Below are 13,790 nucleotides of genomic sequence, written 5' to 3'. Positions count from 1 at the left end.
TTTTTATATTGTTTATTAGCTGTTTATTAGCTGTTACCCTTTACATTTGAATAGGTGTGTGTGTGTGTGTGTGTGCGTGCGTGCGTGCGTGTGTGTGCGCGCGCGCGCGCGTGTGTGCGTGTGTGTGTGTGTGTGTGTGTGTGTGTTGTTCTCGTGCAGCTGTGTTGAGGGTCCACTCAGAGCAGTGGTTTCCTCTTCAGTACAATAGAAGCTCTGTCAGTGTGTGTTGTTTTAAAGCGAGGGCCTCTCCCCCCCCCGAGTCCTTTGTGCTGGCCTATTTAACTCTGCAGTTCGCAGGAACTGCTGCAAAGCTGATGGAGTTTTAACCTCTTCACGATAAACACTGATTAGCGCAAATAAATGTTGGCTCAAGATCGTGACATTCATGACTGTAGAAGATCCTCTTTTTTTAAGGTCATATTCAGAAAACGTATTTCCGTCATTTAGTATATTTTAAGGTTGGCCAGGACTGAGTGGGTGCTGACTCGTTCTGTTCTGGAAGCTGGCGTTTTTATTATTTCAGGGAGAATTTACTCACTGCACCACTGTGACAAAGGCATGGTCCTGCTACACATTGTCTCCAAAGTATTTTGACCAAAAATACTGTCGTTTAAAAATACATTCAGTTCATTGCTTGCTTATTTACAAGTTTTCTCTAAAATAAGTTTATTTATATTCGTTTGTGCATACAAGAATACTTCTTCTATTCTATCTATGCCAAATGAAGCTTTCTCCTGTACTTGGATTCCTCTGTGGATATCCGCTATAACCCAGGCCAGCACCCCCCCACCCATCTCCTGTGTGGCCACCCGAAGAAACAAACAGGACATCCTCTTTTCAAGTATCCTCCTGAGCCTGAGATTCACCATATGTGCCTCAGCATAAGCTCAGTTCTGACTTTATGACTCCCGATCTGACACATTCACATGGTTAAAAGTCAAACATTTGGTCACCATTTCAGAGCAACTTATTAATATGTGTAGATCAGATGCACATCTGGAACCTTATCTTGACTTTGAGTAGCCGACATTCCTGACATAATTCCTCCTTACAGGAAAGATTTCTAAGTAGCTGCATCGCATTCATAGATAGGTCTTTTTTCCTCAGTAGTGATTTGAATACCAGCTGATCTATCACACATCTCATGATTGTCTATCAGATTTCTTTTCGGAATTAGTCTACGAAACAGCGCCTCCACTGCGGCTTAATGTCACAACTGCAGTTACAAATGTCTTACAGTCTGTTAAATGCACGCAGCATTTCTTGTGAAGACTCACAACATAATTTTGGCGAGAGCCTGAGGCGGCACGACATTTGACGGAGGCGGCCGCCTCCAATTTCTCTGTGCAGGAAAAACCCTGGGAATGTGTTTCTTTATGGCCTGCCTTACGATTTTGTAACGTGTTGCTCAAACCGCAGGCTGTCTTTATGGTGCCCGAGCCTGTGTGAGGCACATCGCTGATGTAGACCATCAAGGTGTTAATGGTCACATCAGCATCATGTTATGAGACTTTACAAGGTCTGTGTTTACCCTCTGAGTAACGTGTCTTGTTTTCAGTGTTCTCGGACATGTTTAAAGAACTGGCACAGCTTGTTTTACTTTCAGAGTCATTTCAATCTCTTTCACAGTTAATAACAGTGGTGAGGTCAGGGGTGTGTGAACAGAGGCAATGGAAACTGAACAGTAAATGGGTTTTTCTGTATTAATAATCATAAAAATACTAATAAAATGTTTTATAACATCATTTTTAAAATGAATAAAACTTGATTTTGTCTTTATCACTTGATTACTGAATGGCTTGGAATGGGGATTGTTTGTATTTCTTGTATAAACATCTGGTGGGGGAGGTTGCTCTCTTTCTGTGGATGAGGTATTTGTGTTGCGTGGATTTGCTTTGTTGTGATTGTCTGGTTCAAGTTACCGGTTCAGATTGAGAGATTGGGTGTCAGTGTTGTGAATGGAGAACAGTATTTTCTCACACTCCGTTGTGTTTTGCTCAGTTGCAGGAGTTCTGAGAAAAGCCCTGCCTCCTAAAGAGCTCCCCTTTCGATCTACCAAGAGTAAACTGTTGCTTTTAACCGAAAGCACTGGAAGTCCCCGGGCCACGTGATGCTTCTGACAGCTGAGGTTCCACCTTTTACTTTCAGTTCTATGTGCTTCGAGAAATGAGGAATGTTAACATTTATTGCCAAGATTTTGTGATCGGGTGTTTTCCATCATTCGCTCATTACTGTAATCTGATTTACACATGATGGTGATGTCATTCCTCGTGGTAATGTTGCTGAGTAAGAATCCAGTCATTAAAAATGAGGAGTCATCTATCATTTGTTCAGATTTGTCTCGAATTTGGCACATAGAGAAAAAACTGGGGTCTCGTGTAATAGAGTTTGCTGTTTGGTTTGGATGTGCACAAGATATTCCAGAGTATAAAGATCAAATATAGCAAGTCTGAGGTCAAACTAAGTTCTCTATGAAAGTGCAAAAAATGAAACATATGTTGAAAGTATTTTTGTCCTATTTTTCCATTTCTTGTTTTTAAAGCAGTAAAACGGACAAAATGATTGGAAAGTCGCTCTTACTGTACAGAAACATTTGCTAAAACGTCAAAAATATTTGGAAAAGTAAGAGGAAAATGTTAAAGCATCAGGCTTTGGCAGACCTTAGTGCTAATATGTGTTCAGTAATAGATATTGTACCCATTCAAACTCTTCTAAACTCCAGGCTCCTCAAGCCCTGCGTTGACATTCAGTGCCTGTAGGGAGCCATTAGGTGAAACTCAGTAGCTGTACACGGGAGACAGTCGGATGGAGAGACAGTGTGTGTCTGGCGGTCTGCTCTGGTCTGGTCAACTTCGACACATGCTAGATCCATTGAACGCATATGAGATCCCACGTACACCCCTAACCAACCCCCCACCCAGCCTGTACTACAGTGCTGTTAAAACAGCCCTGATGAAGTCAGAGACGGCATTCTTACTGGTTACTAAGTAGCCAAAGTGTCATTTAGCTGAGTTTGTAAAGCACTATTAGCTTTTTAGGGTTGTGGGGTGGGGTAGGCTAGGCTTATGAAGAGTTTATGTTGGATGCAAGCATGGGAACAGACATCCATGAGCTGTGCATGGGCGAAAAATGGATTTGCATTGATTATTTATATATGCAACTTTATCTTAAGTGAACTCCCACTGGCCTCTCAGAATGGACAGAGGGCCAGCCAAACAAGGCTGTAAAAGTGTACTGTACCCCTGACGAAGACTAATATTTGACACAGCAATATGAGAAAGCAGAGACTTTTGGAGAAAACTATTTTGCATTTTACTTTCCTAAAGGGACAGTTCACCCAAAAATGAAAATTCTGTCTTTATTTACTCACCCTCAAGTTGTTACAAATCTGTATAGATTTCTTTGTTGTGGTGAACACAGAAAAAGATATTTGGAAGAATGTTTGTAACCAAACAGTTCTTGGCCACCATTGACTACCATAGGAGGAAAAATAGCTTTATAGATTTCTTTGCTCTGTTGAACACAAAAGACGATATTTTGAAGAATGTAGGAAAGCAAACAGTTCTGCGGCCCTTCTGACCATTGTAATTTCACCTAACATAGTCAATGGTGGCCAAGAACTGTTTGCTTACAAGCATTCATCTAAATATCTTTCTTTGTGGTCATCAGAATAAAGAACTTTATACAGACTTGGAACAACTCGAGGGTGAGTAACGGATGGCAGAATTTTTATTTTTGGGTGAACTGTCCCTTTAATAATTATAATAGCTCTTTGATTAATAGCGCCCATTAAAACATATTTTTTTAATGTTTTATGTGTCAGTAAAACTCTTCTTTTCTAAGTTGCAGGGTCTTGGTGCATGATTTAAGTTGCAAAGGTCATCAGATCTTTTGCTGGAGTCAAAGGTCTGGCTACACAAACTGTTCAGATCTGTGCTTTCCATCACATGTTGTGTTTTTGTGAGCGGGGCTGTGTGACTGGGATTTGTTTTCCCTTTTTCTTCTGTCTCCGGAGCTTTTCTCCTCATTCTCTGCAATCTGATACCCAACAAGAAGTCAAGCTACTGTCCTCTGTACCCTCGTCTTTCTTTGCTTATTTCTCGCTCTGTCTTTGTCGCTCATCGGCCAGAAGTCCTGTTCCCTTCACTTACTGGTTTTATTATATTATGAGTTATTAACATGTGCCTTTCCTCTTCCACACTTTTCTTCTTTATATTTATCTGGCCATATTTTTGTGTCGTACACTTACAATACATAAAATACATAGTAAAATACAGTACCAAAAAACTAAAATACAGGAGTGTGAATTCTTCAATTTGTGAGTAGCTGAAGTCACTGATCTGAGCATAGTCTATTGTTCAACATAATCTTTTGGAAAACAACTCGACATGCCAGAAAAAGGGAATGGTTCTTTGTTTTGTCCGCACAGACACCCTTTCACAAACTATACTGGATCAAACAGAAGCTCTTTTTGTCTCTGGAGTGGGTAGACTCGCTCTATTTTGGAAGTGAAGAGCTGTAGGGAGTTGATTTTATGTTTTATTTCTGAACATTCTCAGAATTTGCTCCTGCTCTTAAAAATAACAGTATGTCTGTCTCAGATCTCAGATGTAGGTCTCTTTTTAAACTCTCAGCGTGGCAGGGAAACAAGACTGGACCTTTGCAGGAAAAGTCAAATGAGATTAGCAAAATTAGATTAGGGGTTGCCAGTTAGCCAAATTTTGACTGTAGAAGCATAGCTTTGTGGGTATACCGTCAATGTCTTTGTTTTTTTGGTCTTAATTTTGTATTCTTTGTAAAATTGGCAGCTTGAGCAGATTATTGTGTGCCAAAGGCCTTTTACGTGCATTTTGTGCCATCTCAGTGGTTAGGACTGAATTCAAGACTGCTATATTCAGAATGTGGCCTGGAAAAGACAACTCAGTTCTTCTTTTTCAGCTGTACAAACATCTAAATCTTCATTAACTTTTCTTTAATCTGATGAGTTTGCAATTGTTTCTGTATAATACATGTCATTTGTTCACTATGCAAGTTTCATTTAATTTTTATTAGGGTGTTATTCTCCACCCGAGGGGTTGAGCTAATAATATCTGTGCAGGAAGCTCGCTTGGGCCCTACGAAATCCCCCGGGGTAAATACTGTGGAACTGAATTAGAAAAGTGAATCTTACACAATACACGTTTGATTTGATGTCCTTGTGTTCCTATAACTACATTTCTGAACCAGAAAACAAAGGAACCTTTTTTTTGAGTTGGTGTAGATCAGATAAGACCCCTCTCAGTTCTTCGGAGCCCCTGTTATCAGTGATCTTGAATGATGAGAAAAGAAGTCTGGAACCTCACTGTGCCCTAATTACATATCAGACCAACAAATGGTCACCAGGCGGTCTCAGGCAACAGACATATGGTCAGATCCAACCTCCGACTATTTAGATTAGAAGTTTCCTATTCAGAATGTCAGCTGAGATGTTTCTACTTTAATATAAACTATAAAAATGAAAACAAAAAGGCTCTTGTTGGGATAGATAATACAAAGAGAGCTAGACATGTGATATTATTTGACTTCAGTCTATTTGCTTTCTGTTCATTCTCATTGCTGGACAAACAGTTGAGATATTACTAAAATCTAATTTATGAAATTTCTTCCCTTCAGGCTTTTTGTGTGTCATTGGCTCTTCCATAATGTATAATACCATAAAGTTGGTATCATTCAGAGACTGGATTCTTTCCTATTAACTTGGCATGCGCAGTGGCATTTTCGTAGGCTCTTCCTCAAGAACAATAGACACTTGGATGAGGTTTATTGTATGAAATGTTGGGAAGCTGTGAGCTCATCACAAAGGGCTGTCGTTTACGTCATTTATAAAAATGCTAAATGCTAGCAAGTGTAGGAGGTGCCTACTCCGTCTTTGACATTTGTGTTGGTAAAAGAGAAAGTGAGATAATCCACTAAGCTTCAGAACTTCAAATTGAAAACCAACATTTGGAGTGTTTGCTGTGTACATTACACAAACACTTTAAAAGGAAATGGAACTTAGAGGAAAACAATGGGATAGAAAAGATTAAGTAGGATAATTTATAGCCATATTCATTACAGTTATAAACAGGACGCATTCCATTTGTAACTCTGGACATCTGGACTGCACAACGTCGGCCACAACTAAAAAAAACGAAACAAAACAAAACTGGGGAGGAGATCCTAACAGACAGAGCCAAACAACATTCTCTAGAGTCTTTTTAATACGTTGTCATTACTACTTAAATTTTGTTTCGGACATCACGAACCGTTGTCGTCATAATCTGAATGTCTGCCAGTGGAATGAAACAAATTTTCTACACTGTTGATTTGGCTCATCGGCTGATTCTGTCTGCTGTTGTGTTAAAAGTGCCGGAAGATGAGCTATTGGAGGAGAAGACACCTGATGCATGACTTAACTTCATCCAAACGTCGCCATACATACTGCATACACCAGATGTGTCTTCAAATATGATTCATATGGTCTTGTGGAAAGAGGCACTCACTTTGCAGTGGAAACTGCATAAAACGCATTCTTTCTCAAACATATACAGTACCCACAGCATTGGCTTTCCACAAATCAACTCGATACCACTGGAAAAATGCTCTGTTTATAATAAAGCGGTCATGTAATTTTACTTAGTAATGTTGCTTTGGCAGTCTGTGAAGTCTTCATCCTCTGTACAGTTGTTGGGTTTTTTTCAGTGAATGAGTCAGTTCAGTGTGGAGATATGGGTAGACAGATGCTCGAGCTGGGTGTTGATATGAGCATCAATGGCATCTACAGAACAAACACCTTCAAAGGAAAGGCTACCAAGTGGTTACATGCTGTGACTATCAGACTTGCCCCCTTAATCTAACCGTAGAGTCTCCGGTTAAAAACAGTATTTCCCTTAAAGGTCCAATGTGTAATTTTTTGGAGGATCTATTGACAGAAATGCAATATAATATACATAAACGGACAAACTGCTCTACAGAGCGCATTTCGTAAATAAGTTATTTCCTTCGACAAAGAAGCGAAAACGTGACGCCATCTTAGTTCTGTGTCAGCCACCGTAGTGCTTGGAAAGGGAGGGGTGGAGTGAGCCATTGGCCTCATTGACTTCCATTGTATGAACAAGAAACCACTGAGACATTTTGCAAAATATCTTTCACTGAAAAAAGTTATGATGTTCTCGTTAAAAGTTATAAAATATAGATGTGAATCCTTACCCTAAAAATTTTTAATTGGTTGAATGAAACCCTTTTTTCAGTGTTTGTGTTCACAGAAGAAACAGTCACATACAGGTTTTGAATGATATGAAGGTGAATAAATGATGAGAAAATTAAAATATTTTGAAGTGTGATGTAAAGGAATAGTTCACCCAAAAATGGTCCCCATTGACTTGACCATAGTATTTTTTATTCCTACTATGGAAAGTTATGAACTATGAAGTATATTTCTGAGAAGTACTGAAAAACAGATTGAAAGTATACTTTCTTATTTTTATTAGTTTAAAACAAGTATACTAATAGGATGCTTACATTTCTTTTTTATAAGGGGTGTTTACAGGAGTTGGCAGCTTACAGGCCACATCTGAACAGATCTGCCAACCCAGACAAATTACTTGCTGATATATTTCAAGGGTAAACATGACCTGAGATGATTCCTGAGTGAAACTGAGTTTGTGAGTTTTTAAAAAGGATTGATGTCTCAGGCCCTTAAGAAGAATATAACCTCGAACAGGATGCAAGTCAGCACAGGAAGTGAGGTCATAGGCTGCAGGCCAAGGTTTTTCGTGTCAGACAAGAAACCGCTGTGACCCCAAGAAAATGAACACAGCGACACCTCTCCAAGGTTGTTGCTATGGTTACGCAGAGGAATACGTGACTTCCTGTTTGTTCTAATGCACAGACTCTCTCTGTTTTCAGAACTCTATGAACCTGCCCCCAGACAAAGCACGTCTCCTACGGCAGTACGATAATGAGAAGAAATGGGACCTAATCTGTGACCAGGTACAATCCTCACAATTCTACTTTTGTTATGTCACCCTGTTTCTGTAATGTAAAAAACGCTGTTCCAAAAACACAAAGTTAGATTAAATTAAGATTGTACTGGTCATTCAAATTGAACATGGACTAAAGATTCCATTCTGCTAAAAAGATGCAAAATGGTTTCAAAGCAACAACATAAACAAATATTACTGCGCATGCACGCTTTTGTGGCCCAAACTTAACTTCCGGTACACTACACCCATTCAACAAATTTTTATTTAATAACATTAACATACAATAAAATTCAACAAATTGTTTATTTAATACAATTATTATACAAGGAAATATTAATATAAAGGAACATTAATATAAATAAATTAAATATAAATAGTTATATTAATAGCCATTAGCCAGACCGATAAACAAACACAGACCGGAAGTTAACTTCGGGCCAGGCATGTGCGTCCGATAAAACCGTCTATAACAAATATCATAAAAAGTGTTCAGTGTATAATTCATGATTTATTCCAAGTCTTCTGACTGACTCATGAGAGTAGTTACTCCCCCAATGAACATGTCAAGGAGAGAGCCAGGGTGAATGTCAAGCTTTTCAGTGAATATTTTTTATCAGACCCTGGTGAACGGCTTGGAATATAATGCACAAGTCATATGAACCATGGTGCTTTTACATTTGTTTAAAGCTTGAAAGCTTTAGTCCCTGTTCATGATAATGGAAAGCAAACTTTAAAAGTCACTGGTATAGGGCTACAATTACATGAGAGTGAGTGAATGATGACCAATTTTTATTTTTGAGTGAACCGTTTGTGGTAACAAACAACATAACCATGTTTTTTTTGGCTGTAGATAAATGTCTCTTTCATTTCTGTGTTAGGAGCGTTTCCAGGTGAAGAATCCTCCCCATACATACATCCAGAAACTACGTGGATATTTAGACCCAAAAGTCACACGCAAGGTCAGTATCATGTCTTTGTGATAAATGTCAGCTAAGATCCTCCACAATGTATAACCTATATAATTATTCGTCTGCATGATTGCAGGGGTCATATCAACATTTCCTAAACATTTAAAATAAAATAATTTCGTTTCAAACACATGAGCAAAATGTGAAAATATTTTTAATAAAATTCTTTTATTTCTAAGGACAAAGAGAATTTTGCAGGAAATGAATAACTAGTAAACAAAAAAACAACAATAAAATAGTTTTAAAAATGATATATGACCTCACATACATACAGGATTTGTTACTGTTTTCCTGTGCAGGTGCATTAGTGTTGACCCCTGTAGAGAAGTAAAATATTAACCACAAATAGTTTTCGCAGAACCGGATTTAACCCAGCCCTAGTCAATGTTTGTTTATTATTATGATAATTTACTGAACTATTTTCTCCAAACATACTAATAATCATCAGCTTTTTCCTCTGTGCAGAAATTCCGCAGGAGGGTTCAAGAATCCACCAAAGTCCTGCGGGAGCTGGAAATATCCCTGAGAACCAATCACATTGGGTGAGTAATTCCTCTCTTCGCTCCTTTAATCCCTCCTTCACATCTCACCATCTACTGATCTCTTCAAACACCCCCAAAGCAAATCTCCCATGATCCTCCAGTAACCAGGGCGGTGAGGTTATGAGGCACCCATGTACAGTGTTAGAGAACAATAGCACTGCTAGTTGTATAGACTGGAAGCTGTGGTATTGTTTGGCCTTCACCTGTAAAGAATCACTCTTTCTTTGTTCTTCCTGTTGTAGAAAGCTAGATGTAGTGTTTGCCTGTGCGCAGATCCCTGCTGTTCCACCAGCCTCCCTGTGCTTAAAGATCAGTCTGTAGAGCCCAGATGGTTTTTATTCATCTTGTACCTCACACACACACCCCTAACAGCTCTAGCCAGCAGGAAACTCGGTTGTGTATGCTGGAGAACCAGGAAGCCTGGAGCGTCCGACATTGTAGTTTGTGAAAACACCTTACAAACACACAAAGATGCACAAACACTGAGACTGCAATACACTGAAATGTACAATGAAACACTGTCAACTGGAAACCTTTTTATGCTTTTCTTTTGGGCACACACAACACATACGCATGCAAAAAACAATATGAGTAATTCACTTAGAATGAATAGCGTGGCTGATAGCGTCGTTTATTTGGAGATACTATCTGTGCTGTTAACCATTTATGCAAAATATATAGCGCCAAAAAAATGCTGAATACAATTTGCAGTTCCTGATCTTGTGAGTCGGTTCTTAATACTGTCAGTTGTGGAGGATGCATTAGAGTAAAGGCAAAATATGTATAAATATCCAAAAAACCCTAGCACAGTGCTATACATGAAGAGTTTGGTTCCAAAATGGAATTATTGTATTAGTTAGCTTTATTTTTTGAGTTATTATGGCTTAAATCAAAACAAACCAACTGCAGTTTGATTGATATTAATTGGAATGCACAATAAAAAAAAGAGTTATCTCATTTTCAAACCAAACTCTTCGTATTTTGTTCTTCGTATACTTCGTATATGAAGCGAATCTTTGTCATATGTCAGCCTCCGTAGTGCTTCCAAAGAGAGGGGGAGGGGTGGAGTGAGCCGTTGGTTGCGACTTGCAACCTAACCGTTAGATGCAGCTAAATGTCATACATTGGACCTTTAACTAGTTCATTGCATGAAGAAGGACACCTGTTGATAGCGTCATGTTCACATTTTCCTCAGTTTCCGCTTTTCAATTCAATTCAATTTTATTTATATAGCGCTTTTCACAATGTGCATTGTTCCAAAGCAGCTTTACAGGAGCAAATAAGAAAAACACAGAAAGGTAAAACACAGCACAGTGCATGGTGTTTATAGACCAAGCAAGATCATTATAATAAATAATATCTAATAAATAAATAAATGCAGTCTCCCGGTGAGCAAGCCAACACTGCACTGCTGTGGCGAGGAACCCAAACTCCAATGATGGAGAAAGTGCAAGACACAAGTCCGATTGATTTCCATTGGCTGTAGACGTGGAGACTACAACTCCCATTATCCACAGCGCCATCAAGCTACGCCTTTGTCATTGTTTTCCAACATCCAGTGGCGAAATTTACATACTGTGCCTTTAATTGTAACTATACAGCTTCACCATTGTGATCCAGTCACCTGAATCAGCTCTTTAAAATGCACACACAAATGTACAATCTTAACAAAATCTGAGAAAACAACGATGATTATAAATGACTTCCTTTGTCTTCTTTGTGAGCCACAAATAACCACTAGCATCCTCTCCTGCTTTAAGAGTTTACAGTAATGTGTTTCTCATCAGCAACTGAAGTAAAAGAATAGGAAGGCTATTTTCACAGAGATTTTTGGGGCTGGATGAAATGGAACAGAAGACTGTTTATTGCATGTGCCTGATCCCTGGCCTCTTTCCGATGTGCTTCTCCCTGCTTTGCCAAGACAATCTGAAATAGCATCTGGCAGGACAGGAAAAGAGTGTAAAGGGGAGCAGGGAGGGGGAGGTGCTAGACAGGAAGCTGATGATGGAGCGAGTCCCTACCACCTTTACAGTCTGAAAAGTCAGTTTTCTGTAACTCAGGCTGTCTTTTGTGTGCTGTTTTGGGAGGTCGGTAGCTTCTTTCCTGATGCATCTTTGGCCACATTGATAATAGACCTGTCAATCAACTCCTGTGCTAAAAACTAAAATTTTACACTTTGGTGGTTGTGTGCATCTGTAATGCATCTTCATGCAACTAAAATAACTGTCCTATTCAAATTCAATCCTTTCATGTATTTCACGAAAAATGCAATTAGTGCAGTTCTTCAAAAACATCCCTTTTGACTTTCACAGAGAAAAGAAAGTCTACTGGTTTGAAACGTCATCATGGTAAATAAATAAAGACAAACACTGTAAGTAATCATTACAGTAAGCTATTTAGGGGTTAAATGAGAAAGAAAGTGAGAGACAGGCAGAAAAAAGAGGAATGCATGTATATATAAGTGGATGTTTGTGTTAGAAAAGCAGTCTAAACATTGCTTGTGTCAGATGTTTAACCTCCTCTCCGGGGTTCTCTCTCAGGCTTTTGCCCTCCACGTTCCTTTTCTCTGGATGGTGGGAATTCCTTTCGCTTAGTGTTCTAAGTAATCTGAAGCTAAATAAAGGAAATTTGAAGCTAGACTATTTTCTGGACTTTCCATCGCTGTGCTGCCAGATCAGCCTTAAGGAAGAAAATGTCTGTGTAAAATCAGCATGAAGCGACATTCAAGATATTTTACACTTGTGTTATTGTGAATATAAAAGTGTGAAACAAAATATGAAAAATATGTTTACAACATTTTTAATAGAAAAAATGGAATGGCAGTCTTAAGATGTACTGTACACTGCAAAAATGAATTTCTTTCCAAACATTTTTATCTTGTATTTTATTACAAATATCTCAATTTTCTTAAATTAAGACATTTACTTGACACATAATGTGATGTAAGATATATTTAGTTTTTGCTTTATGAGAGAAAGATTAATTCATATTTATGTTTAAAACGAGCAAAAATCTGCCAATGGGGTAAGAAAAATAAGCATTAATTTATTTTTTATTTTTTCTTTAGTACCCAATTCAACTTTATTTTTCTTACCCCACTGGCAGATTTTTTTTGCTTGTTTTAAACAAACTTAATTCTTAATTTAAAATTCTCTTAATTTTAATTTGAACTTCGTTAACTTCATTTTCTTTTATAAAACAAAACTAAATATCTTAGGTCACTTTTCTTGTCAAGGAAATATCTTGATTTAAGAACTTTTATATATATTTGTACTAGAAAACAAGACAAAAATGCTTAGTAAGAAATGTACTTTTGCAGTGTATACAGTTGTGGCCATGCAGAATCTGGAAGATGTTAAAGTCCCCGTGAACTGGAAGTTGCGATCGTTTTTACTTCCATATTTTGACGCATTTCCGAGTGAAATGAAATTTCTAATGAGAAAAATAGTGGGCGTGGCTTTCGTCTTTTCTGCGATTTGACTGAATGTATAAAAACAGCCATCGCATTTTGAAATGGAACTGGCAGCACACTGACAGTTGAAGGGGAGGAGTTAAAGGATGCTCCGCCCAAGCCGTCTAAAATAGGTCATTTAAGATGGAGAGTCATTACAGGAAGGAAGTGCATTTTCAGATTTTAACTAAAGATTATGAGGGCACACGAATTTTAAAAAGAGAATGACCCACACTGTTAAACTATTTACAATAAACGCTGCAATATATTTCATGAAAAAATAGGCATTGTCATTTTTAATTTCACGAGGACTTTAATCATTTAAGATTTTTTTCTTATGTTTGTTTATTTAGTAGCACCTTAAACAAGCTAACTATTCATGGTGAACATACAGTTTATAGTCGGCTACACAAAATACTAACTTAATTTACAACAGGAACCTAGTTTAAAAGTTTACATATGCTTGATTTTTAATACTGTAACCTGGACAATCAATGACTGTTTTGTTGTGAAATAGTTGTTCTTGAGCATTTAAAAAACCCTTGTTTGATTTCAGTAGGATGTTTAACATCTTTCTCTTTAATGTGACAGGTGGGTTCGTGAATTCCTCAATGATGACAACAGAGGGCTGGACATTCTGGTGGAGTATCTCTCCTTCGCCCAGTGTGCTGTCATGTGAGTGACACGCCCTCCAAACAACCAACCACAGACATTCTCACAAGATCAAAACACTCCCATCCGCCGGTCCATGCCTCATGGCATTTAAAAGATACCTTTGTAACAAGCACCCTTATCTACAGCTTCTGATGAAGATAAGGGTTCTAAT

The 13,790-nt window shown here is 38.2% G+C and overlaps 1 protein-coding gene across 5 annotated transcripts in view; it reads left to right on the top strand.

Annotated features, from left to right (window-relative positions):
- The window catches only part of fmnl3 (formin-like 3), a 38,608-nt gene that overhangs the window by 5,329 nt on the left and 19,489 nt on the right, over positions 1–13,790 (top strand). For all 5 annotated transcript variants that reach the window (XM_057319262.1, XM_057319261.1, XM_057319260.1 and 2 more), the window contains exons 2-5: positions 7,927–8,010; positions 8,882–8,962; positions 9,437–9,513; positions 13,556–13,639. In XM_057319262.1, coding sequence (XP_057175245.1) covers positions 7,927–8,010; positions 8,882–8,962; positions 9,437–9,513; positions 13,556–13,639 — 326 coding nt within the window. The remainder of the gene's footprint in view (positions 1–7,926; positions 8,011–8,881; positions 8,963–9,436; positions 9,514–13,555; positions 13,640–13,790) is intronic.

Source organism: Triplophysa rosa, linkage group LG21 (assembly GCF_024868665.1).
Source record: "Triplophysa rosa linkage group LG21, Trosa_1v2, whole genome shotgun sequence".
In the NCBI taxonomy this organism is placed as follows: Eukaryota; Metazoa; Chordata; class Actinopteri; order Cypriniformes; family Nemacheilidae; genus Triplophysa; species Triplophysa rosa.
This window is presented reverse-complemented; position numbering and strand designations above follow the sequence as displayed.